The sequence below is a fragment of the Protopterus annectens genome, chromosome 11.part0 (genome assembly GCF_019279795.1).
Source record: "Protopterus annectens isolate FY-2018-M chromosome 11.part0, PAN1.0, whole genome shotgun sequence".
Classification (NCBI taxonomy): Eukaryota; Metazoa; Chordata; order Ceratodontiformes; family Protopteridae; genus Protopterus; species Protopterus annectens.
The window spans coordinates 209,948,024-209,975,994 of NC_056745.1; the positions used below are offsets into that span (position 1 = coordinate 209,948,024).

The 27,971-nt window shown below is 42.7% G+C and overlaps 1 protein-coding gene across 3 annotated transcripts in view; it reads right to left on the reverse strand.

The window, feature by feature from the left end:
• AMDHD1 (amidohydrolase domain containing 1) overlaps window positions 1-27,971 on the reverse strand; it is an 868,564-nt gene that overhangs the window by 403,350 nt on the left and 437,243 nt on the right. For all 3 annotated transcript variants that reach the window (XM_044087629.1, XM_044087628.1, XM_044087631.1), the window contains one exon: window positions 1,435-1,660. In XM_044087629.1, coding sequence (XP_043943564.1) covers window positions 1,435-1,660 — 226 coding nt within the window. The remainder of the gene's footprint in view (window positions 1-1,434; window positions 1,661-27,971) is intronic.

The following is a 27,971-nucleotide window of genomic DNA, read 5'->3' on the forward strand; positions in this document are numbered from 1 at the left end:
GCAAATGTTGGCAAAGCGACCAATCCACAAAAGTTAATTTCTGACAGAAAAAAACACGGTAAGAAGCACTTTCAAACACTATGGCAGCCCCACAACGGAAAAATAAATTTCTTTGCAGAAAATATGTTTTCAGTTATACTACGGCAGCCCCACAATGGAAAAATAAACAGTTTCATCACAGAAAATATGTTTTTAGTTAGCTTACACTACTTTTAAACTGGCAGAAAAAACAAGTGCTCCATTTAAAAGAACTTTACAGTCTTGAGGCAGTCTGTTAAAACACAGCACTCCTACATTTAAAATAACTTTCCTGAAGAGGAAAGTAATAAAGCTACAATAAATTTAAGAAAATGAAAGTTTTTTTCTCCATAAAGGGAACTTATCTGCCCAGCAAAGGAAAGCAGAAGCTGGCAGTCTATCCTCAAATGCCTCAGAGGACCAAACTCGGCAACAGTAAACTCTGAAAGGCTTAGTGTCCAAACTTGTCTTTTAGTCAGCTCATCTTGAGCAGCCTGACTAAGCGCATGGAAAGTACCCTAAAGCTTTGGAAGCTGACCAGTTGTATCCTTGGCAGGACATAACCCACACAGCTAAGGCTACTGAAGCAGTGATCAGTATGAAGAACATCTTTACTAACTGCCTAACCATTCTTCTCCATTGTGTCCACTGTGTCACAAATACTTATTTAAATGTAACTTCTGATACAAACTTTTGTAAATAATGAACACAGAACTATATCTACTTACTTGGTCCTTCTCACTACAACTTCTGTTACAATTCATACTACAAAATGTATTTTACATGCCTGCTTAACATGCTTTCCATAGGAATATCACAGGAGTTCATTTCTGTTTTGAGAATGCTATGGGTACATTGCTGGACTACTTAGTTGTACCGATCAACTGTGCCTTAAGAGTGTTAGCTTTTCCTTTGTATGTGGAGTTCCCCACCACCACCGGGTTAATATTATCTTGGTATGGTTAACCCCTGAAAAAAAAACATTAAATGGAATGACACAAAAGCAAAAAAAAAAATAAAATTTACAATAAAACCTGCATTCTTATATTTTATGCTTGAAGTTTAGACAATGAAGCATCTTCACAAAAATGATATAGTGACTAAATGCTGCATATGATGCCTTGGAAAACCTTCAAATTAGGTAAATGGCTTTTAATAAATAAAAAGTAAGGGAAAAAAGAAAAAAAAATGAAACACAAACATCTCATCTGTCCATTTAAAGGATGAATGATTTCTACTCAGGATGCTGGCAGGTCCTGACATCCAGACATGACATGTCTAGTGTAGTTTATTCTTTTTCACTTAGTCAAACAAAGGATATATGAACGGGGAAAGACAGCTAACAAAATTCTAACTTTTAGCTTCTCAACTAACTCTCTAGTCTAAAACATGTACTATACCAGTCTTTTTCAGTACCTCTGCTGAATTCATTGGATAAAACTCATCCCCATGAAAGTTTATCTGGAGACCACAATTCTTTCCAGCCTTCAGAATTTCTTTGGTAGGCTTCTGCTCGAATACACCCTTCTCATAAAACACATCTATATTATCAATATGTACTTCACCATTCAACATCATTTCTTTAAGTTTAGGAAGATGGTATGCAATAATTTCATCTGCAGCTTCCTCAGCAGTCTTCCCTCTAGGAAAAGAGAAAAAGATTCCAAAGTTACTGTGGCATTCAAAAAGCAAGGACAACAAGCACTGCTGCAATTCACATAAGAATGCTCCAACAGTTTTTGGATAAATGTGTTACTTTCATTTGAGCCCTTCTGAATTCAAGTTTGTCAACAGAGTTGGTCATTTTTGATACTGCTGTTTTGTCAAACCATGATCACTCGTAAAGACAAATTCCTATACACCTAATCTGTAGCAAGTCTGCAATTTTGACCCACAATGAGACAGCAAGCTTCTCACAGAAAAAGAATGTAGTGTTCCTGATTATTCATTACATAGATACAGTCAAAGCTTACTAGACAAAAGACTTGACTACATTACTTGTCCAGTACAAACCTAACTTGGGCAATTGGTTCTATGGATAAATTGAAAATTGGTGTCCATATCCCCCCAAAATCCCACACACCACTATAATTTCCCCCAAAAATCCCACACACCACTATAACTTTTTTTTGCAGACTACCTGACATTATTCACCTTTTGAAACATTTATTTCAGAAGCCATTTAAGAAAAACAAGCCTGGTTATACCACTACATGGAATCAAACAGCAACAGCTAACTCCCTTCCCGGTCATACTTTCCTAATAACCCACAGACATCTCTTTTTTTTTTTCAAAACCAGTTAACTATAGTACAACAATTCCACATTATATAGATAGATACAGAATGTGTGTGTCGGGGGGGTGGACTCAACAGCATAATCACAGTTAGTCAAAAAATAAGCAGAATTAGTAAAAAATTCAATTAGTACTATCATATCAGGTCTGAAGCTAAACCAACTATGTCATTTCAACTATAACTTAAATGAGTAAATGTCCAAAACACACAAGGGAACATAAGCAAACTGCAAAGGTTTTGTACCCCCTAAGATTATACATATATCAACTCCATGGTCGCACCAACTCAGAGGGGAGAAATCTCCAAAACAATGGAATTACTGCAAGCATACACTTAGAAATCACACCTTCAGTGATTTTCCATACTTGGGAAAGCAGGCATAGAAAGTACCTATAGTTTATGATGCCTATGTCATAAGTGATAATTCAATAAAGATGTTTCTCATTTTAAAAAAAATGAACTTTTGGGGAAAAATATAAATGCCACAGTGGAGCCTTGTGCGTCAAAAGTGAGAACATCATCAGGAATAATAATTCTTTAGTAAGCTAAGTGACTGCTGTTTTAAAGAAATGAAGGGAAAGAAACAAGCTTGTTCATGACATACACTGATGTACCCTTGAATGTACTTTTGTGGTAAGCTGTTCCAAAGATGTTTCCTGTTCAGTATATCATATGAATTATTTTATTAAAGTCCTCTCAGTACGTTTTACATACAAACACTTTTAGGTTTTAAATGGTCCATCATCCGCAGACCAACATTCCTAGAAAGTAAAAGAAAACTAAAACTGTTAAAATATCAGTTGTTAGGACTTTCTAAGCCTTCCTTGCCTTATCAGATGAGCAAAAAAGTTGAGAGGGAGAGACACAGTACAATGCTATAATCACAATATGGTGCTGTTAAGATTGGGTATTCCTTCACCACCAATGAACTGGGAATGGTTATTTATGACTTACTCAACCACAAGAGTAAATCTTCAAGAAGAAATTCATTTCTGCAGTAAATCCTTGTACACAAGTTCACTCAAAATTCACATGATATTGTTTCAACAAGTTTTCACTAAATAGCCTCTACTTCTCTATGCTGGTAACAGCATGTTAACAGACACTGGTCAGTTTTGCACTCGCAAGGCAATACATGGAAGAGGAGTCAGCCTATATCATTTCCAGTTCTTCATAGCATAATCTTCTATAACAAGTATCAGTACTGACAACCAGGAAACCAGAGAGGACACCGTCGGATATTAAGGCAACTTTTAGCCTGAGAAGGCATACATGAAGAACTGGGTACCAACAAAAGTTCTGTGGTGTATACATAATCTCTCAGCAAAAATGTGCACCTTACAAAAATAGCAGATATGGTAATGTACCAGTTCAAGTGTACAGCTCATGGCTACAAGTAGAACAATATTGTATACACGTATGTGTTTTTTTTCCTGAAAATCCTGTGCTGGGGGGGTATGCACAGTCTCTGCTAGCACATGCCAATATCACAAGGTTCACTAGAATGTTATCCTTAGAGTCTGCACCCACTAGTTTGTCTCTTCCTTCCTAGTGAATGAAGAAAGTTTTTATTTTTTCACTGTCAATTTTGGTTATCAGCACAATACAAACCTACCCCAAACACAAAATTCCAACACTAAACGCTGGATGAAGAAATCAACCAGATGCAACGAGACTGTTGAAGGTAATAAATACCCAAAGATGAACCCTCAAAACATCAACTAATATTGTAAAAAATCTGTTTACCTTGCAGAGTCTCCTCTGTAGAGTCTGCTGCTGAGAAAAATCCCAAACAATATTAAAACTTAGTGAAATGCAGGTGATGACAAAAAAGAAAAAAAAAAAATCAAAGGCTCAAAGGTGATGCACTGAGGTACCAAAGGATGGCCGGCTCCAAGATCTGGTGACCAAAATAAAACATCTGATAAAGGTGTGAATAGATGACCATATATTCACTGCATTAGCATCAGCAATGGAAACAATATAAGCAAGCTTTTAAGCAAGCAGTGGATGTAACCACACTGCCTGTAAATCAGTATCTGATGGCTCTTATCCTGGTTTGAACAAACAGGTTACATTGAAACCTATATTAAAAAAGAAGCAGCAGCAAATCCATTAACACGAATTTCTGTATAAATTGAAGTAATTTATGTGATGTAATGTGTTATTGCTTTAAAAAGTTCATTTTAAAATTGTTAATTGATAGATTAACTGTTAGTGCTAGATAGATTAGGGCTGAGTCATGTGATTTGAATTTTTTTAGTATAAAGGATGTTAGCTTTTACTATTAATTTTATTAACACTGAACAAAGACCCATTGTCTGAAAGCTTTGTTATTATATTAAAAAGGTTTGTACAACGCTGTGGAGTTTGCTTTTTCTTCTCTATTTGAGCATTTCTCAATGGACACACTGCCCTCTAGAGACAAAATGTTTGCCAATAAATAAACCATTTGGAGAAGGTTTAATTAACCACTTTTAGCTCCTTTTTCTTTGAGGCAATGGAACCAGTTGTTCTACTTCCTGAAACTTGCAGACTTTTTAAGGTAAAAGCTAAACTGACAGTGTATGTACAACGAGTGTGCAAAATGGTCTTTATCCTCAAATTTTCTGACCTCAAAAAGAAAAAAAAAAGGACAACACTGGCATGGTTAAGGTTAACTCTGACACCACCTTCAAGACAAATTTAGGTTAGTTATCCTTGTGAAAGGCCAAACATGACTCACTACAAATGAGGGGCTGAAGCTACAAGATCCTAAAGATAGACTTGATGGAACATAACTTCCTGGATGGCTAAAAGAAACTGCTGCATCAGTAGGGTTAAACACAGTACAGACATGTCCATCATGATACTGAAGTCCAAAGGACGTTCTTCAAAGGAGGACAGAAATGCAGAAACTTCTTAATGAACTGCTTGACCAGTTAATGCTAAGCCTTGTCGTCCATGAGGTCACAAGGCAGAAACAGCTGCACCTCACAAATGGAAGAACTGAGATCCAAGTTGTACTGCTGCTAGAAAGTAAGTCAAGAAGTACCTGTAAAGTGACTAAGTGAGGTGCCATAGGGCCACACACAGAAATTCTTCCATATAAACGATACATGTCTGACTGGTGGGGGTTACTTAGCTACTTCATTACCTCAGGCAACCTAATCAAAAGACCTGGAAGGACTAGGACACCTACACCAAAAGCTATGCCCTGAAATGCAGACACATTAGTCTCAAATGTGGGAGGCTCCTTTAGTTTTAAAAATAAAGGATTTTCTAGACTAACAGAGACCAAGGGGCCTGAAATCACACCCTTCTTGGCCTCCAGGGGATAACTCAAATAAGCATTTACCTTCCTTTTCTGAAATTTTCAATTTGAAGCAAGGCATAAAGGAATTTTCACCACAAGAAAAACAGAATACTTTACTATACCAATGTCCCATGTGATAAGCATGATGACTTCTGGTGGTGCCCCACTTCCAGACAAGTGCATACGACTGCCAAATCAAAAATGAAAGCAGCCTGGCTCAGGAACATGCACACTTCAGAAATAATTATTTCTGAAGTATCCATGTTCCTGTGCCAGGATTTATTTTTGCTTTATCTTTAGCATGAAATTGATCCCATTAGTGCATTTTGTTTCCTTTGAAGACTGCCAAACCCTCAACACCAGGAGAGGACTGATTGGCTGGCCAAGGAAGTTAACTCGCAAATTTCCAAAAGAGTAATGCCCTCCCCATCTAGTCTGTGATGCACCGCCACCTCTCTGCAAACGAGATATGACAGCATACCCACCCTGGTTTACTGAGTAGCCTTGCTTTCAAGTACCTTCTACACAGCCATCACTGGTAAGCTGGACTACAATGTAGCTCCAGCTGGCTTACATGAAGGGTCCTAAATTAATGTACACAGTTCATAAAGGTAGTTCACAGTGCTAGAATACAGACCTCATGAAGGTTAGACCACATCTAATGTGTCCGCGTATTATTTATCAGGTCTGCTGACATAACATGGTAAGGTTTCTGTCAGAATCTGTACATGAACTGAAGAAATACATGCACTTTCATTATGTTCTGTGTCTGGACTAAACAAGCAAAATGCAGAGGTTCAATTCCAAACTCGTGGAAAGTTCTGGGTTCAGGAAAACTTAGCGGAAGACTGAAACTTAAATCTGAAATTCAGATAATTTCTCACAGGAAATTACTTAGATGAGAAGTCTAAAGAGGCAGACAGGGGCTGCATTCCTGCATGTCTCTGGGGATAAATCAAAGATACTAAAATAACTTTTCTTGAAGAAAAAGAATCGTAGCACTTAGACTCAATAATTACTATCAGCACACTAGGAACTTGCCATAGCTAGACACACTTTTTACAAATCTATGGATGCTTATGTCACTTAGTTGAACAGAGGTAATGACTGTGAATTTGGGGACCTGCATGTTTCATTAAAAGTGACAAAATAAAATGTGACATAAAAAACTAATGATACAAGGATCAGGCTATTAAGAGAAGCAGACAATAACTGTGCAGCACATTAAATTACCAGTGCACATACAAATGAACGTGAATCAAATAATGTAAAAAGAGAAAGTCTGCAAATGTTGGAAAAGTAAAAAAGCAATCTTAGGGTAAAAACAGCACCACATGAAGATCAAATATAGAGACCAGAATGCTTGCGGGATTTCAAACTTTGCAGTAACCATGGCTATAGGCATGAGAGCAAGCACTACTCTGCATTAATCAATCCTGCAGAATCTGTTATAGAGAAGGCTACATTTCAAAAGTATGTAAAAGCAGAAGAGGTTGGAAAGACTTTTCACATTGTTGAACAGCATGAAACTTAAATAGGCTCAAACTAAATACTACAAAGTGTAGTACCACCACTTTTGGTAAATAACCTCTACTCATCATACTATACTGAAAACATACTGCTACAAAATGAAAACATAGTCAAGGACTTAGGAACTCAGGTTAAATACCTCCCTCCCTTTTGACCATTATGTGACAATGATTTTAGGAAATCCTTTGATTTAGCAAAGCTCATTGCCAAAGGAATATCATCAAGGTCTAAAGTGGTAATGACTCTCTTATACTGAGCACTGATCAGACCAGTTACTGAGTACAATAACCCCTTTGGGATATATCATAGTAAAATATCAACAATTATAATGCCCCCAAACGTTCCTAACCAAAAAGGATCACAGGCCTAATGTTTATGCCATCAAGACAGGCCGAAAACTCTATATGTTTATTTAGTATCTTAACAGAGTTTTGAAAGGGAGATCTCCATTTTGCTTTCCCAGACCCCAGAGATCAAGTTGTCCTGGACCTTTCTGCATCTCCAAAGTCAAATATCTCCACCTGTGCTAGAACCAGGGACCTAAATCTTCACCAGCAGACAGATAAAACATGGTGGGGGACTGGTTTATAACTCAACTTCTTCCACACCTCTTGAACAAACTTCCCCTGCATGCTAATCAGTGTAACTCACTATCTTCCTTTATGACTGAGTTGGCTGGCTAGGTATCTCTCATTTTCTCTTGGATGGACTGGTATGAATTTCCTGAAGAAGGGAGGTGCAGCCTGAGGAGGGGTACCAACAAGGCATAAATGGTCAAGTGTAAATTAGACTGTTGACAAGAAAGATGTTAAGTAGGAATGGAGATATGAACAGTAAGAGTTTTGAAATGTTTAAGAAACTAGTTACTGACACACCAGTATTAAAGTACTAGGACGTCAACAATTCAGCTGTGTTGCAAGTAGATGCCACTCAGATTGATATAGAAGTTCTGTTCTTATGAGACTAGTTGCCTACAAGTCAAGAACATTTAAAGAAGCACAAGAGATATCCTCAAATAAAAAAACCCTGTTTTTAACAGTATATGGATACAAGAAATTCCACGAGTATATCTGTGATAAAGTTCAACTGGAACAGCATCACAAACCCTTGCAAAGCATGTTCAAAGGGTCTTCATAATGGCACATCTCAGACTACAGACATTACTTATCCTAAAGAAGTATGATCTGAAAGTGAAACAGAGAACAGGCAAGTAACTATACCCAGTAGATATGTTCAGCACAACATATCTGCCTGAGGAACATGAAGAGTTGCCTGATAAAGACCTACAGATTCTTCAGGTAATACCACAATTACGAGGCAAAAAAATGTAAAATATTTTAAGGGTATACTAACAGTGATCTGCAGATAATCAGTATGGAAAGAAATGCAGTCTTGATTTTCAAGAAAGAAAAATGTGTATCTAAGCCCCTGTGATGGAAGCTAACAAAACAGTCACAAAAAAGGCAGAAAGAAAAGCTACACAAAGGAACAGCACAAAGCAAAGAAATACAATGAGATGCAATGTTTTGGCAAGGCATGTCAACAGAGTAGTGCATATACAATGTATGCAACAGTCTTAAAAAGAGATGCTAGCATACCCAGAACGATACCATTAATTTAGTGGAGAGGATATAGATTTGCTACAGCTCTTAGAAGCCATGTAGCCAATATATGTAGATTATTATTCCAGGTTCCCTTTAATAATCAAACTGATAGAAAAGTACAAACACAATTAGTATAATAAAGTCCTATTTTCAACACATAGGATATCTGATTACTCTCATTCCTAAGAATAAGTTGATCAGAAATTCAAACAATTTGTGCATTGTCAGGGAATTTAGACCTATATCCACTTCACACTATCCACAATACAATCAGCAAGTGAAGATGACTATCTAAACAATACAGAATTTTACAAGAAAAAGCTACAGCAAAGCCCATGCAGATAGTTATCCTGCAATTCTGGAATACAGGAGCAGTTCCCTGTAGGGACTTGCCCTTACCAGCTCAACTGTTGCTAAGCTGAAAATTGGATCATCTACTTTAACTACATTGTCAATTAATGAAAAGTCCAGTCTGGGAGTTACTGTACAGGGTTACGGCTACGAGCTGTTTAAAAATGCATTTGTGTGGTCCAGGATCTGATTCCATCAACTTCCATTTGCCAACTGCCTGCAGTGTAACTCTGCACAAGTCAATTAACCAAACATTGCTCCCAGACTGAGTCTGAAAAAGGTCCACATGGTTCAGCACTCTACCCTAGTTAAATAAAATAAATTCTAAGAGTAAAGAAGATGCTGGATAAAATTAGAAAGAACACAAGTACTACTAGGAAAGAAGCTGTAAAAGACCACCCTATAGATAGCCCGTTGTCATAATAAGACTGCATAAGCCACTGCAAGGGCTGCATCCCAAAGCTGAAGTAAATGGTAAAGCAGATGTACCAAGAAACTAAACGACAGAGATCACAAACATCTGAACAAGTCAAGTATATCAAAGTCATGTGTCATAACCACTCCTGCTGCAAGAAAACAAACCACGAAGACACTGACAACCATGTGTTGCACAGACTCTTAAGCCACTCTGGTGGAGCAGGGGGATAACATCCTAAGATGCAGGTGACCTCAGTTTGATTAATGGTTGTGGTGCCTACATGTGCCAGTGGGTTCAGGTCTTAATTATAAATGGTTCTTGGCACAGTTCACCTAGCCAGTTAAATGACATAAATAAATACAGCTTCAATACTTGCTTTATCCAGCTTATGGTTGGGCATATCAGCCTACAGTGGCGAATCAATAGGCATGAGGAAGGAAACAATCCTGCGTGACACAACTCATTCTACTGCAGGACACACACTCATCGTCCACAGATCATGGGTGAGGCATTTTGGTACATCATTATGCTATTCCCAGGTCTTTTGGATATTTTGGAAAATGAAATAATGGCAAATTCCAAATGGGCAAAGGAAAGGCAGCAACCAACTTCTACAAAGATTCATAGAGGTACCTATAGATTCATAGATTAGTACTAAGCTAATTGCCCTTGCGAGCCATTTTAAGTCTAGCCAATTATCCCTTGTGAGACTCAAACCCTGCACCTTGTGTTTGCAAGGCAAACACCTTAACCATTAGGCCACCCTCCTAACCAAGAAAGAACACTAACCAAGGATCAATCCAAAGCACCAAAAAAAAGCAGCTAATGCTCTGATCTGCAGCACTACTATTGTATTGTCAAAAAAAGTAAAAAGTAAGTAATACAAGCCAAATAGTACCTACACAAGCAATCACATTGCAGAGGTAATAGGCTGTTATTGAGTACAAAGTAAAACTATCTCTGCCAAATGGGATGCCCTTTGAGGTGGTTTAATATCCATCCATTTCCTATAAAGACAGGAAAAGGTACAGTGCAGACCAAGAATCCAAGGGGAAAAAAAGTCACCTAACTTCCAGATTTGATGCAGACATGCACTGGCTTCTGCATCAAATAAGTTGACCTGAGTTCTCACTCAGACTTTATGAAGTGCTTTATCAGAAGTGCTGATCTCTGTAGCTGCCACTTGCTCACAAGTCTGTGTCAGACTGCTCAGCATGTCTGCCAGAGTTCTACTGTAAGTGAGTAGAATTGTCCATTGAGTTGATTTGTAATCCAATTCCCATTTTCAGGTTTTCCTTGCATTTCTTCATACTGGGGAAAGCATACATCCTTCCCTTGTTATATTCAACATCTACTATGTTATAATATGTGTTTATCTGAAAGGAACCTGCTTGAAGACTTCTCTGAAATGTCCTCATATCCAAAGCTACTGATCTCATTTCTTTCAACTGTTTGTGGGACAAAATTGTTTAAAGTTGGCATACATTTAATTTTACTTCTCCCAATTTTTTTTACTTAATTTTCATAACATATGTACAAAAAAGAGAATCAACAAACGACAGCAAAGTACAGTTGTGTACACTTCCATACATGTATATGTTCAAGTGTATTCACTGTTGCAGTCCTGACTTGTGGGATTTCCTACTGTGAAAGCACTCGTCCAGCCCGACTACCAGAGAAAAAACTCGACCTTCCGGGGTGGTGGTTGTCCTGACTGATGTCAGTGCACTCTGGTATAAAGGGAGCCAGCCTGCGTCATCATGTCAATATTTTCTTGTCCTCTACCAGGAGGAGCCCTACGTGGACAGGAGTTTACTAGGGAAGAGGACCCTTACAGGAGGGCATCCAAGGGGGTCCCTTGGCAGGATTAGTTGATTATTAGTAGGCTATGTAGTAGGCTAAGGGGGGAGGAGGAGGGAGGGAAAGAAGACTGCAACAGTGAATACACAAACATCTACATTTACGGTAAGTGTACAGAACTGTACTAAGATCTTCGTGTTTCACTGTTGCAGTCCTGACTTGTGGGAAGACTCCCAAAGCTGAACTGATGGAGGAAGGAGATTAAGGACAAGAAAAGATCCCCTGCAGGATGGCAGTGGCAAACCCTGCTCTAGACTTATAAAAGACTGCCAAGTGGTAGTGTTTTGTGAAGGTATGCACAGACGACCAGGTAGCTGCTTCTAAGATGTCCTTGGTAAGGACTCCCTTTAGAAGAACAGCAGAGGTAGGTGTAGCCCCTGTGGAGTGTAACCAAATTATTTCGGGGGAGGGGGGGTCACCATGATGGCTGTAACAAAAACAGATGCAGTCTGAGATCCATTTAGAGAGTCTGTTTAGAAGCTGGCTTCCCCTCATAGCCATGAGCAATGGTAATAAAAAGCTGGTCAGATTTTCTCAATGCTTTTTTCCGTTCAGATAAAAGTGGAGCTGCCTGTGCACATCCAAAGAATGAAGTATTATTTCCCCTTTGTTCTGCGGGTTGGAAAATAATGTAGGCAACATTGGGCATGAAAGAGGGATTAGTTCTGCAGGAAACCCTGTCTTAGTAGAAGATATATGGCTTCACTGCCATGAAGGCCTCCAACTCAAACCCTCCTGGGAGAGGTGATAGCCAGCAGTAGGGCTGTTTTCCAAATAAGAAACGTCAGAGGAGCAGATGGCTGCAGGTTCAAAGGGACGCTTTTCTAGTACAAAGCTGAGGTCCGATGGAGGTGGTTTCCTCTGGGAGATCTAATGTGACCGACTCCCCTAAGAAATTGTCTTAATAGGGGATGAGAAAAGACTAGAGGAAGAGTTGGAATGTGGGACAAAATGGCAGATGCATGAATTTTAATGCAGAGATAGGAAAGGCCTTTACCTATCAGACTAGCCAAATATTCTAGGATGGTAGTAATGTGTGCTGAACAGGAATCTAGGTGGTGCTTCTGGCACCAAATAAAGAATCTTTTCCATTTGGCTGAGTATGATTTTCTAGTACTAGACCTTCTAGATTATTTAAGGACGTCCTGCACTTGTTTACATAGAGTAATGTTGCAGTTTGGTGTTGCAGAATTATCCAAGCTGAAAGGCAGGCTGTGTGTCTGAAGGTTGGGGTGCACAATCCTTACTTTATTTTGAGTGAGAAGGTCTACTCTCCAAGGTAACAGTCATGGGCACTGATTGGTGAGCCTGAGGAGGAGAGGATATCAGTGCTGTGTGAGCCACGCTGGTGCTATCAGCATTGCCCTTGGGCCCTCTTCCCTTATCTTTAGAAGCACTCGAGGCGGAAGGGGTAATGGGCAATGCATAAGTGAAGAGGTGAGTCCAAGGGAAGGAGAAATCATCTGTTTTCCAGGCAAATTTCTGTTTGATCCTGGCAAAGAATTTTTTCAGGCGAGTTGTTTTCCTAGTTGGCAAAGAGGTCTACCTGTGGGACTCCCCATCTCTGAGTCATGCTGAGAAAAATTTCCCGATGCATATGCCATTCATGGGTGTCCATCAAGTTTCTGCAGAGGTGACCTGCTAGAGCATTTCGAACCACTGGAAGGTATTGTATCATGAGGTGCAACCCCACAGTGTGTGCAGTTTCCCAGACTTGCATCACCAGGCAGTACAGGGGATAAGAGTGTGTGCCTCCCTGCCTGTTTATGTACCACATGACTGTGGTATTAACCATTTTTACTAACAGTGCCCCTGGTTCCCATTTTTTCTTTGAAGGCTATCAGGTCTTTTTGCATTGCCATAAGTTCTTTCCAACTGAGATCTGTTCTTGAATTGAACTTTCCACTTCCCTTGTGATTGGAGGTGTTGAAAGTGAGCCCCCAGACTGTCTGTGGTGCATCTATGTTGAGGGTTTGGCCCTGTGGAGTGAACCTGAAGGGAAGACCCTGATTTTGGGTACAAGCTTGTACGCACAAGGCAAACTCTTGTTTTGAGACAAGGGATCAGCTGTATCGCTGTCACTAGAGACAGAACTCTGGCTCCATACATTCTTGAGGTACCACTGAAGCTTCCTCATGTGCAGCCTGGCTAGGGGGACCATGAGGATATATGATGCCATATACCCCAGTGGGCAGAGAAATTCTCTGGCTGAGATGCAATGTTTCTGCTGGATGTTTTGGAAGTAGTTTGTCAAAAAGGAGACTTTGTCTGTAGGAAGGAAGGCCTTTTGAAGTGACCAGAAGTGCCCCCAGGAAAACTATCCTTTTGGTTGGGGCAGTGTTGGATTTTTGGAGATTTATTGTGAATCCCAGGGAGGACAGGAAATCTTGGGTGAACTTCAGGTCCTTGAGAAGTTTTGACAAGTCTGTGGCCTGTATCAGGCAATCATCCACATAAGGGTATATCTGGACCCCATGGTCCTGGAAAAAGCAATTGCAGGTTCTAGACACTTTGTAAAAACTCTTGGAGCAGTAGATAAGCCAAAGGGCAGTGCTGAAAACTGATAGTGACTGTAGCCTACCCTCAAGCGAAGAAAGCTTTTGTGATACTTCTGAACTGGAATGTGCAGACAGGCATCTTTTAGGTCTAGTGAGACCATGAAGGCCTGAGGGGTTATCATGGGTAATAGCTTGTGAAGAGTCAACATTTTGAACTTTGGAACAGAGAGAAACTGATTGAGGAGGTTGGACAGGTCCAAGATGGGGCACCAACAGCCTTCCTTTCTGGGTACCAGGAATAGCCTGGACTCAAATCCTTTGCCTTTTTGATCTTCTGGAATTGGCTCTACAGCTCACAGAGAGCACAAGATCTGAATATGGGCAACGGTCTCTGATTTTTGATTAAGTGGAACATCTACAGCATTTCAAAGGCTCTCTGAAAGGAGTTTGTAACCATGTGAAATAATGTCTAGAACCCACTTGTATGAAGTGATATGGACCCAGTTTTGTTTGAAGAGTGACAGCCTTCCTCCTAGCCTCAGAGTGGGGGGCAAGGTGGGTGAGTCATAGTTGCTCTCTGGCAGGGACTTGGGACCTAGAACTCCCTTGCCTGGGAGCCTCAGAGGTCCAGTGCCTGCTCCTTTGCAGCTGTTGCCACTGCCTATGGGTTCTATCCCGCTGTAGTTTCCTCTGTTTACCCCTAGGCTGAGAGGGAAATGACTAGTGCTTAGTTGGAAAATTCCTACTGAACCTAGGAGGCTGCATCTGGAAGTCGTCCTTCACAGTCTTTTTGAGAACTGCCTCTGCCTTAGGGCCAAAGAGAAAGTCTTTGTCCAATGGAGTGTCCAGGAGGTTTGATTTAACATGGTAAGGAAGAGATAGTTTCCTAAGCCACACATGCCTTCTAATAACTGAGCCAGTGGCAGCTGCCCCTGCAAGAAGCTTCAGTGGCAACATAACCACAGTGTAATGAATGTTTAGCTACCTGAGAACTAGAGTGTCCGAGATCTAGGAGCACTTTTGAAAGGTTTTGTCTTCTACGGAGGTAACCTTCTGTTTGAGCTGATCTAAAATGGCTTGCTGATACTCGATCATATAAGTATTGACAGTTGGGGACCTTCATAGTAAGAGTGGCAGATGAAACAGTGGATATAAAAAGTTTACACACCCCTATTAAAATGCCAGGTTTTTGTGATATAAAAAAATTAGACCACAATAAACAATTTCAAAACTTTTCCCACCTTTAATGTGACCTATAACCTGTACAATTCCATTGAAAAACAAACAAATCTGTTAGGGGAAAAAATATAAAAAATAAAAAATGTACAATAAGCTGGTTGCATAAGTGTGCACACCTTTAAACTAATACTGTGTTGAAGCACCTTTTGATTTAAATACATCCCCTTTGGCCTGTCTTAACCTAACAATAGAAATCAAGTCAGCAGCTAATCTAATCAAATCATGTTGAGATCCCTGTAAAAGGGAGCCAGTAGGCCTACGTGAAGACCCTGCCACAGTACCTCTCTTTGGGGTGGCTTTGACCTTAGGCCTAAGTACGTCCAACATCCTGGCGCCTGTCTCTCTGGAGGGGTGAAAAAGCACTGGCCTAGGATGAGGCCTTGATGGAGCATTACCAGTAGAAAAATGCTCTTCAGAGGCTGAAGCCTGCTGAGCGACCCCAGACCCGACTGATAAACCATATGCAAGGGTTTGCATAGAAGATGGGTCTGATGGCATGTCGAACTCTGAAAGGGTCTTAACAGAGGCCTAAGTCACAATTTCAACCACCGAAGGGGGATGCAAAAAGCCTTGCCTTCTTCAACAATAACAAGGCTAGAGGGAGAGGCAGACAGTGAATGGCTGTCATCCAAAGATCTAAGCCTTTATTTCTTTCACCTAGGTTGCTCAATTTCGGAATGACAGGTGGACGCCATCAGACACCAGTGAGAAAATTCTTGATTCAGGAATCTATCTAAAATTCAGCCCTACACTTAATAGTCCTAGTGTTAAAATGAGCACAAAAATGGCAACTAGGGATGTCGTGGTCTGGGTCTAAATAGGTGACAAAAAGTGAGTGAAAGTCTCTGTGTAGGATTCGCTTACCACAGCAGAGACAATTATTTACTTTATCTGACATGAGTTAAAGAAAAAGAAAGGAGTTCGCCAGAAGGGTACTTATCTTTCCGACAACCAGTTCCCTCTGATGCAGGCTGACCGACCCACTTGAACACTGCTTCAGGCTCAGATGGCAAGAAAAGACTGAAATCATGATGGAGGCTGGCTCCCTTTATACCTGAGTGCACTGACAGCCAACCTGGGGAGGTGGAGAGAGCCTTCTCTGGTAGTCGGGCCGGGCAACAGCCTTCACAGTAGGAAATTCCACAAGTCAGGCCTGCAACAGTGAAACCCCAAGAACATCATTAATTACATTAAATATATAAAATACATGCACCATAAGAATTTAACTCTGATGCTCATTATTTTCTAATTTGTCCAACAAGGATGGCAAACAAGTCTAAAATCCAAAAGTCAGAGCTCGTATAATCAAATCTTAGCTTAATAGCAGTTATTTCAATCTTGCATACAATAATGGTTAGTTTAATAAAGCCTCTAAACAATGCAGAAACAATTTTTCCATTTTATGGTAATAGCTTTCCTGGCGACTGCCAGTAGTCCCCCAATCATTATTAAATTGTCATTTTTGGCACACGAAGGCATAGGTATATTCATAATAATTGTGGTTCTTGTTAGGTTACAGCTCTCGTACATTAGCATAGCTTTTAAAGAAATTATGTACATCAAAACCAATTTTGTTTAATGCAGATGCTATGAAACCCGGAATCCTGTGGTATTCCCTCACAGTGAATGAAGTCCGAGTGGAAAACCTTAGAAATAGATCTACGTGCAGAACTATTTTTCCTGTGGAAGAAAATCTCTTTAAATTGATATGTTTAGCTGGCAGCCCAGGAAAACAATCCTGTGAGAAACAGTCAAAAAGACTTTTTGAGTGTTCTCTTGGGATTTCAACTTGTAAGAGATCTCTCATCCAAGGATTCCTGAAGCTTTGAAAAAAAGACTGCAAAGATAAGCAAGCCATCTAAACATGGAAAAATCTGGAAACCCTGTAGCCCACAATGAGATATAACTGGAGCTAAACACTTTGTTGACACTTTTGGTGCAGTGGATAGTCCAAAGTGCAAGGCAGACAACTAATAATGTGATCCAGACACACAAAACCTTAAGAAACGCCTGAGGTCTGGATGAATAAGCATCTTCTAAATTAATAAGTTATGTACCTACCATAACGTTCCATGTTAGTTGTCTTCTTCTTGCCTTCTTTCTTGCTGGATGGGTTCGGAGCCGATCCTCAGCTCCGACTCGGCCAATACTAAAGCTCAAGAGCCAATTCCACCGGCTCGAGGCTCCCCTATATCCCACAATGCTAGGCGGTAACTACTCCAATCTCGTTTGATAGCTAGACCAAGCAATTCTAGTCTCCATAGCATGGAGAAGGATAACCCACCTCTATATAAACCAGAGTGTAAGGTATCCCAGACCTAACAAAAGGGGAAATAGAGGTGGTAGAACGTATGGGAATGAAACTCTTCCAGAGGAAGATCACAAAATGAATTCCTATCGGTCTGTCCAGGCTTGGGGGAAGGAGGGTGGGACGCAAGAAAGAAGGTGAGAAGAAGACAACTAACATGGAACGTTATGGTAGGTACAGAACTTCTTAATGTTAAGTTGTCTATCTCGCCTTCATTCTTGCTGGATGGGACCCGCGTCCCTAGCACCTTATCCCGGGTGGCCTATCGGAACAGACTCTTGAGAACAGTGGAACCAAAGTTGGCACGGTTTCTGGAGACCATGTCCAATTTGTAATGTGAAATGAAGGTATGAGGAGAAGCCCAAGTGGCTGCTGCACAAATGGAATCTATTGGCAGCCTGTCCTGAAAAGCTACAGATGTAGCTAATGCCCTAGTTGAATGAGTTCTAGGTCTTGAAGGTAGTTTTTGATGCCTGATCTCATAGATGAAGGTAATTATAGAGGTGAGCCATCTAGAAAGGGAAACTTTAGTAACTGGAAGGCCCAATTTCCCTTCCGCATATGATAGAAAAAGCTGATCAGATTTCCTGAATTGTTTAGTCCTGTCTAAATAATATCCAAGTTGGCGGTGAACATCCAGAAAATGTAGCTTTTGTTCCGACCTGTTGGAATAGTTAGGGAAAAAGACAGGGAGATCAATAGTTTGGTTTACGTTTGTTTGAGAGGAAACCTTAGGTAAAAAGGATGGATTAGTACGGAGGGATACCCTATCTTTGTGAAACACTAAGTAAGGAGGGTGACTGCACAGAGCATGGAGTTCAGATACCCTTCTCGCTGAAGTTATGGCTACTAGAAAAAGTGTCTTCCATGAAAGCAACTTCAGAGAACATGAAGCCGCTGGTTCGAAAGGGGGAAGAATTAAGGATGCCAGAACCAAGTTAAAGTCCCATTGAGGCGGGGGATCTTTGATTGGAGGTTTGAGAAGAAAAACGCTCCTTAAAAAGGCTTTGCAAAGCTTGTGAGCCATGATGCTAGACTCCGAGACACCTACATGATAATTAGATATAGCAGCTAACTGAACTCTAATGGTAGATGAAGAAGAGCCTAAATGAAAGAGTTCTGCTAGAAAGTCTAGAATAGACTGTATAGGTGCAGTGAGGGGATCTATATTTTTTTATGTTGCCCAAAAGGAGAAGCGTTTCCATTTGCTATTATAAATCTTCCGGGTAGAAGATTTATGAGAGGCTATCAAGATATCTCGGACCGAGCGAGAAATTAAGGGAAGCCTGGCTAAGGTCGGAATCGGAGAAACCACACTGTGAGGTTGAGAGAATGAAGAGATTGGTGCAGCTGGCCCGACTGGTGGGTCAACAGATCTGGCACTGGGTCCAGATGCCAAGGCTGCTCCAAAAGGTAACGATGAAGGAACAGAAACCATACCTGTCGAGGCCAGTAAGGGGCAATGAGGATCATTGTCACTCTCAAGGCGATGGCTTTCTGAATTAGTTGAGTTATCAGTGGAAAAGGGGGAAAGGCATACAGAAGTCCCCGGGGCCAATCGTGGACTAGAGCGTCTCTCTGGTGGGGTGGCCTGGTAACGGGAAGCGAGTGAAGAAGTCGTGACACTTGCTGTTTTGGGGAGTAGCAAAAAGATCGCAGCAAGGCTGGCCCCATCGTTGGAACACTTCTTCCAGCACTGATTTCTTCAGAGACCACTCGTGGGGCATGAGAATTGCCCTGCTCAACTTGTCTGCGATCACATTGGACTTCACGGGAATGTGCGTTGCTACCAGAAAACGCTAAGAAGAGATTGCCCATTGCCAAAGTCTGAGTGCCTCTCGACATAAGGGGTGTGATCTGGTTCCGCCTTGTTTGTTGATGTACCACACTACGGACATGTTGTCCATCTGAATTGCAATAGACCCTGTGGGAAGAGAGTTGTGAAGGGCTTGCAACGCTAAAAGCATTGCTCTCATCTCTAAGACATTTATGTGCAAGTGGCACTCGAAAGGTTGCCACGTGCCCTGGACTGTCCTGCCCTGATAATGCCCCCCCACCCGATCAGGGAGGCGTCTGTTGTCAACGTGGCGACTGGGGGGGGGGGGGGTGAATGAAGGGTCTTCCTTGGAAAACCTGAGGTGATGTGATCCACCAAGACAGTTGATTCTTGCATGATTGAGTTATCAATATGGTGTGGGGCATCGGGAGCTGTTGGAAGGACCATTGAGTAAACAGCATCCATTGGAGGATCCTCATGTGGAAGCGAGCTAAGGGGAGAGGGGGATAGCTGCTGCCATGAGTCCTAATACCTTCAAAAAGTACAGTTTTGTCCCTACCATAAATGTAGATGTCCGAACTGGATAGCATCTGCAGTCATAACAACTGGGTTGCCCTGTCGTCAGGCAGCCCTTGATTCCAAAGTTCTCTGTTGGAAAGGCATCAGTTCCTCAGTGTTTCTTGCCCCAGATGCTAGTTGCCCTCTTGGAAGGCTAAATTTTGGGTAAATGCCAATGTTTCCAAAAAGATAGAAGGCAAACACAAAAAAAATAAGCATGTATGTACATATATACAAACAAATACACCATAAGAGACTGCTAGCTATTAGGAGGGTAAATACCCTAGGAGTACCACAGAGGGGAAGGAGGGTAATCCTGACTGCAGATGCTATCCAGTTCGGACATCTACATTTATGGTAGGTACAAAACTGTACTATGTCCTTCATGGATGCATCTGCAGTCGTAGAATACCATAGCCAACTAGGGAGGAGGAAGAATAGATTATGGTGTGGATAGGATCCCTTGCAGTACAGCAGTGGCAAACCCTGCTCGGGATCTGGAATACAGAGGTAAATTATAATGCTTGGCAAATGTATGCACGGAGGTCCCAAGTAGCCCTAATAATGTCCTTGGTTGCCACTCCTCGTAAGAAGGCTGTGGTAGTGGCTGTTGCCCTTGTCGAATGAGGCCTTATGTTCTGTGGAATTGGTTTTCCATGAAAGGAGTAACAGAATCGTATGCAATTTCCTATCCATTTGGAGATTGTCTGTTTGGAAATCGCTTTTCCTTCCCTTCCTGTTGCATAGGCTACAAACAGCTGGTCAGTTTTCTGTTACTTTTTGTTCTGTCCAGGTAGTAGCGTAGCTGTCTATGTACATCCAAGGTATGCAGCATTCTTTCCCTCTGTTTTGTGGGTTTGGGAAGAAGGTAGGTAGGTGGATTGCCTGGTTTAAAGACACTCTGGATACCGCCTTAGGCATAAATGTAGGATTAGTCCTCATGGACACTCTATCTTGGTGGAAGATTAGGAAGGGTTGTACTGCCATTAGGGCCTGAAGTTCAGAAACCCTTCTTGCTGAGGTTATTGCCAGTAGGAAAGCAGTTTTCCACGATAGATGCTGCAGGTCTGCTGTTGCTGCTGGTTCAAAAGGTGCAGTGTCAACTTTTCCAGCACAAAGTTCAAATCCCAAGCTGGCAATGGTGGTTTCCTAGGAGGTTTTACATTCTTGATCCCTCTGAGGAACTGCCTGAGTAAAGGATGTGAAAAGACAGGTGGATCAAAGCTGTATTCTGCTGAAATAGCTGATGCATGTATCTTGATGGAGGAATAGGACAGGCCTGTATGTAGAAGCTCTGCCAAATACTCCAGGATGTTAGCAATGTCTATATTGGACACATCTTTTCCTCTTTCAGCACTCCAAATGACAAACCTTTTCCATTTTCCTGCATAGTTCCTTCTTGTTGAAGGTCTGCGGGCTTCAAGGATAATGTCTTTAACCCTTTGGGAAAGCTCTGGATTAGTTGCTGCTATGTGATATTCCATGCAGTCAGTTGCAAAGTTTTTAGGTTTGGATGCATGATGCTGTAGTTGTTCTGGGTTAACATCAAAGGCATCAGGGTATTGGCCATATTTTGTCCCGAGACATGCTCCTCAGCAATGGGTACCAGTGTTGTCTTGGCCAGTTTGGAGCTATCAGGGTTATCCTTGGGCGTCCTCCTTGATTTTTAGTAATACCTTGTGTATCAAGGAAGAGGCGGGAATGCATATGCTGTCAGACCTTTCCAGCTGAAGGAGAGCGAGTCCACTTTCCATGCAAGTGGGTGGAACGTCCTTGTGCAGAATTTTTGAGCTGGTGATTGAGAGGGAAGCGAATAGATCTATCTGTGGCATTCCCCATTTCTTTGAGATGGTCTTGAAGATGTCCGGGTGTAGCATCCATTCGTGAGCATCCGAGGTGGTTCTGCTTAACATGTCTGCTAGAGTATTCTCCTTTCCTAACATTGCCTGTAACTGGATGTTGTAGCGCCAGGTTCCAAAGGTCCAAAGTCATTCTGCATAGGGGTATGAATGAGTGCCTCCCTGTTTGTTGATGTACCACATGACTGTGGTGTTGTCTGTCCTTATCATCAAATGTCCTGCTTTGAGGAATGGTCTGAATTTTTGGATTGCCAGCTTTACTGCCAGCATTTCTTTTAGGGTGATGTGCAAATGGAGCTGGTCCTGTGTCCACAATCCTTGTCCAGCATGTGAGCCCCCATCCTAGGTCTGAGGCGTCTGTTGTGATGGTTTGGCTTGCTTGATAGTTGTAGAAAGGTAGGCCTGGATTTGACTGGCATGCTTGAGCCCACCATAGGAACTCCTGTTTTAGGCATGGGATTAGAGGAATTTCTGCTTCTAGGCTGTGCCTGTGTTGGGACCATAAATTCACTGTAGTTTTCTCATATGTAGTCTGGCATGTGGAACCAAGATTATGCAGGATGCCATGAAGCCCAAGGCCTGTAGAACTTTTCTTGCTGTTAGCTTGTTCTGTTGTGTTAGTGCCAAGAAGTAAAGAGGGAGTTCTTTTTGTTTTTCTGCAGTTAGGAATGCCATTTGTTTTACTGTGTCCAATTCACCAAGAATGTCCTTGTTTGGGATGGTATCAGCCTTGACTTTTGTAAATTGACTGTGTATCCCAGTGCTTGTAGCAAGTAAATGACCCTTTGTAAATCTGTTGTCAGCTTGCTTTTGTTGTCCCCCTGTAGCAGACAGTCGTCCAGGTATGGATAAATTTGGATTTTACTGATGCCAGGCATTTTGTGAATACTCTGGGCACAGTAGATAAGCCAAAGGGCAATGCTGAGAATTGATAGTGCTCTGATCCTGCAAGAAATCTGAGGTACCTTCTGCAAATTCAGGTATGCCTCCTTGAGATCTAGAGTTACCAGCCAGCACTCCTTGCCCAGCATGGGAAGAAGTTGCTGGAGGGTCAGCATTTTGAATTTTGGGACAATGATGAATGTATTTAAGATGGACAGGTCGAGAATAGGTCTCCAGCTTTTTCCTTTCTTGGAACTAGGAATAGTCTGGAGTAGAATCCTTTGCCTTGTTCTGTTATTGGCACTTTTCACAGCTCTCATCTTTGTTAGTTGCATTATCTGCTGTAGAGCTTCTGTTTTGATTTGGAGGCAGGTTTGGCATTCCTCTTTGACTGGTAAAGTGTGGAAGTGGAACCAGTATCCTTGGTCTATGGTTTGCAGAATCCACTTGTCTTTTGTGATATAGTGCCAGTTTTTTTGAAAATAAGGTTAATTTTCCGCCTAATGGTGCTGCTATTTGTTCCCTGGTAGGCGGAGTTAGAATCAAGTCACTGTGCTGTTGTAGTGGCAGTGGCTGTGTCTGTGCCTCTGTTATTACCTTGCCACTGTCGTCCTCTGTAGGCACCCCCTCTGGATTGATTTCTGCCTCTGGGACGTCTATTCCTGCCCCTTTGGGATCTTGTGGAGTCAGGAAAGGACCAATTTTGGCAGGCCAGTTCCTGCTAAACCTTGGGGGTTGAACCTGCAAGAAATCTTTAACTGTTTGTACAGATTTTGCCTTTTCTTCCATTTTCTTCATTACCTGCTGGGCAGGTGTACCAAACAAACTGGCCTTATCCATAGGTGCATCTAATAACTTAGCTTTAACATGATCCGGTAAGACCTGTTCCTTCAGCCATGCATGTCTTCTTATCACTGTGCCAGTCATGGCTGATCTAAATGAAGCCTCCAGTGCATCATAGCCACATTTTAAGGAATGGTTACTAACCTGTTGTATGTTATTTACCATTTCTAATATATATTTCTTATCTATAGAGTCATCAGAGGATAGCTTTTAGTTAACTGATCAAGCATAAACTCTTGGTATTGTATCATGTGAAACTGACAATTTAAAGCTCTAGCTGAGAGAGTAGCAGAGGTGTAAACCTTTTGCCCCATCTGTCTAAAGACCTGGCTTCCCTTTGAGAAGAAATAGGGTTTTTGCTGTGGTCGAGGCTGCTGCCTTAGGCCCCTGGGATATGGTTTCGGGTCTGCAAGTGGGGCCTTGTATAAGTGGTGATGAGTGTCTGGAACCCTGTAAAATCTGTCTGGTTTGACAGGGGCTGGAGGTAAGAATCTGGTGCAGTGCAGACATCATTAAATGCATCGTCCACAACAGAGGACAGGAGGTATAGCTAAAGGCCTGTGTTGTGGTAGGTGCAGAAAAGTCCTAAGTCTTTTCTGGAATCTGAGAAATCCTGTTCCTGCCATTGGAATTGTTCTCGCATGGCATGTAAGGTTTCCCCAAAGGAGAATTCTCCTGGTGGAGAAGCACCTGGGATGGATTCTTCAGCATCTGAGTCTTCATAATTGAAGAAATGAGCCTCTGGCTGGTCTGTAATATCAGAGTCCTCCGAATCATCAGAGGACACAGGCTCGGGGCTCTGCTCTAGGTCTCTTTTCTGGGGCTGAGAGGCCCTGTCTGGGTGAGATTGAGATCCCTAATTAAGGATATTAAATCCTCTGCCAGAGTAAGCATTTGTGAACTAGAAGTGGGCCTAGTAGAGGGGCTTAACAGGCACTGTTTTAGTAGATTTGGCTGCTTTAGCCCTGGCAAAGGCCTTAATAGACATGGCTGCAGCAGGCCTAGCAGCACCACGTGCTGGGGTAGAGACATCCAAAGGGATGGTGTCTGATAAGTCACTAGTAACCACTGGAGGTAAGATTTCTGAGGCCGGGTAGCAGGAGCCTCAGTAGTAGTCATTGATTCAGCTGTGCTTTGATCAGTTTTCTTAACCATGGTTTTTTAACAATCTGGGAAGTCGGAGGATCCCAAAATCTGAGAAACTGATCAGCGTTGAATGAGGCACAGGCTGAACAGGCTGCTGGTCTGGGCCTAAACAAGGCAAACAGTAAGAGTGGAAATCTTTATGAGGTATTTGTTTCCCACAAGTTAAACAGTTATTGACTTTTCTGACATCGGCTGAGGCAAGAAAGAGTCCCCAACGGGTACTTAGCTTTAGAAGTCTTCAAGTAGTATTCGGAAGTAGTAATCTCTGGATCTGACCGACCAAGAAAGACTTAGGAAAATGGCGTGATGCCTTTATACCAGACCAACAGAGATGACGGGTGAAGTGCGACATCAGGACTTTGGAATCCGGGCTGCCTGACGACAGGACAACCCAGTTGTTATGACTGCAGATGCATCCATGAAGGACATCTAGTCTGGCTTTGACTTTGTTGCATTGTAAGAGAAGGTAAACTTGTTTGCGGATGTCTGACACTCTCTGCTCTGTAAGTCTGGCTGAAAGATGGAGTGTGTCTAATGTGGCGCCTATAAAGGTAATAGATTGGCAAGGCGACAAGGCAGATTTTTCGAAATTTATTGAAATGCCTAGAGCTTGGCAAGTTTGGATAGTGAAGTCTCTGGATAGAAGTAGTTGATGTCTGGTGGTGGCAGTAAGGAGCCAGTCGTCTAAATATGGAAACACCTGGAATCCTTGACGTCTCAAGTGAGCCGCGACCACTGCCATGCATTTGGTAAACACTCGGGGGGCTGTAGTGAGACCAAAGGGCAGGGCTCTGAACTGGTAGTGACTGGCTCCCAGCCTAAAGTGGAGAAATCTCCTGGAGCATCTGTTCATCTTGATATGGTAGTACGCGTCCTGAAGATCTATCGAGCACATCCAATTGTCCTGACCCAAGAAGGGTAGAATGGACTGTAGCGTGACCATCTGGAATTTTGTTTTCCTGACATACTTGTTTAAGTTGCTGAGATCCAGTATGGGTCTCCAGTCCCCTGTTTTTTTTTGGTACCAAAAAGAATTTGGAGTAGATTCCGAATCTTTGTTGGTCTGCTGGGACTGATTGGATAGCTCTTTTTGATAGCAGCTTTGAAATTTCTAGTGCTGCTTGTTCCCTTAGACTGGGTGGAACATCTGGAAGGGATCCTTTGGGTTGGGATGGAATGTGAATAAAGGGAATTTTGTAACCCTCGGATATGATCAACTGTACCCATTTGTCTTGTGTAAGGGAAAGCCAGGCTTTTGGGTACAGGGATAATCTTCCCCCGACTGCCTCCGAAGGTGGACAGCTGGGCAGCTCCTCAGGGATGCTGAAAGGGTTTATCAGAGAAAGTTTCTCTGCTACCCTGGTTTTGCGGACCTCCTCTGCCTCTAGGGCGGCATCTATTGTTATTCCCCCCTCTGCCTCTAGAGGGGAATCGACCTTGTGCGTCAGATGAGACTCCCTGGGTTTGTTTGTGGAACCACATTTTTCCTCCCCTCTGACCTTTGGGATAAGGCCTAGAAGGGGTAGAAAAATGGACTCCCACGGCAGAGAGAGTCTTACCTTCCTCTTCGCACCTAGTCAATGTATCCTTCACCTGAGGGCCAAACAAGGATGATCCATCAAAGGGGGAATTGGTGAAGGATGCCTTGAAAGGGTCCACAAAGTTGCACAGCCGCATCCAGGCGTGACGTTGTAAGGCAACGCCTGTGCCTGCGGCTCTACTCGCCCCATCCGCAGCATATGAGATAAGCCGCATGGAGGAGTTAACGATGGAATTCAGGGTTGCCAACTGGGAGTTCATTCTGTCTTGGAACCCCTCAGCTGTAGGATCCTTTATCACTTCACTCATATCCTTGAGTAAATCTCTCTGGAGATGAGTGAAGTGGCATAAGTAGTTCAGCGACCGCATTGAAAAGGTCGCTGATGAGAACATCCGCTTACCGTACCTGTCCATGGTCCTAGATTGCTTATTAGGAGGATGGACAGGAACCGAAGGATCGGCTAACTCCTTCTTAGTGGCCGCAGCCACCACCATGGCATCAACGGGGACACCTTTGGATAAAAAATCTTTATCTCTAGGGGCAGTAATAAACTTAGATGGCCTCCTCTGGGTGGGTTCCACTGAATCAGGAGCCATCCAGGCCTTCCTTGCCACCACTTCCATAAGGGGGTCAAAGGGAGGGGACAACCAGGAGGCAGAAGGGCGAGAGCCAAACGCCTCAAGATACACTGACTCATCCTCCAAAGGGTTAAGGGCTGGCCAGTTCCCCCTCTGTTTCAGGATCTCAAGGATGTCAGCAAAGGAGACATCCTCAGAGGGGGATCGAGGGGAACCTTCATATTTCTCTAAGTCAGTGTCAGAGGTGACAGAATCCAAGCCAAACTTGGAGTCAATGTGCTTCCTCTTGCACTGCCTCTTCCTAGGGGGATCTCCTACCGCGTCAGGAGAGGCCTCGGAAGAGGAGGAAATTTCCAATGGGGAAACTTGAGGAGTTGGCTCTCTGCGGTCTAATGCAAGGGGGTGGGTAGAAATCACCGCAAGCACTGAAGATGGAGGGGCTGACGGAGCTGACTGTGGGGCAGACCCTGGTTCTAGCACGCTCTGCATAACCTCGAAGGCACCCCTATCAGGCAAGGCCGGAGGTCCCCACTCCGAAGAGACAAGGACCCCCCCCCGGCACCGACAGGGACAGCTCCAAGGCCGATGTCGGAGCCGAACTCACCAGCGCCGAAGCCCCGAGAGGGAGAGCGGGGTCGGACAAGGGTCCGATGCCACTCGCCCCCTCGGAGCCGACGAGGGAAGCTCGGCGCAGAGATCCCTCCAAGGAGGAGATCAGAGCAGATGACGGAGCCGAACGGGAAGGTATCGGATCCAACGCACCGACAGTCATGGCTCCGACGAGCCCTGGCTCCGAACTCAAAGGAGTTGGAGGAGGAATACATTGGGTAACGGAAATTGCCACTGACTGCTGAGTTGGGCTATGCAGCATTTGGGCCAGTGCCTCGGACTTGAGAAGTCTACTCACTACCCTTTGCAAATCGTGGTCAGATAGCCTGGAAGACCGTGAGGAATGTGTTCTATGGCTCCGTTCAGAAAGAAGAGGGGATCCTGGTGCCGAGTGCACGGAGACGATAGAGGGGGATCTAGATCTCTTCCTAGAAGGTTGCTCCGATAAGAGTATCAGAGCCAACGGAGTTTTATCAACCTCGGCTCCAGCCGGAGCCGAGGTAACCGTATGAGGCTTGGAAACATCGGCTCCGGCTGGAGCCGATGTCGAAGCAGACTTTACATTTCCAGAAGTCGACTCAGAAACCGGAGCCGACTGTTTGGAAGTTTTAGAAGGCTTCCCCGACACAGATCGAGTCGGGGAGCCTTCAGGCTTTAATAAGCCACGCAAGATTACTAAAGGTTTTAGTAAAAAAGGGTACTAGGGGTCTAAGAATTGAAAAATTTAGAATTAAATTCTTCACTAACCTGCCAGAGCTGGTA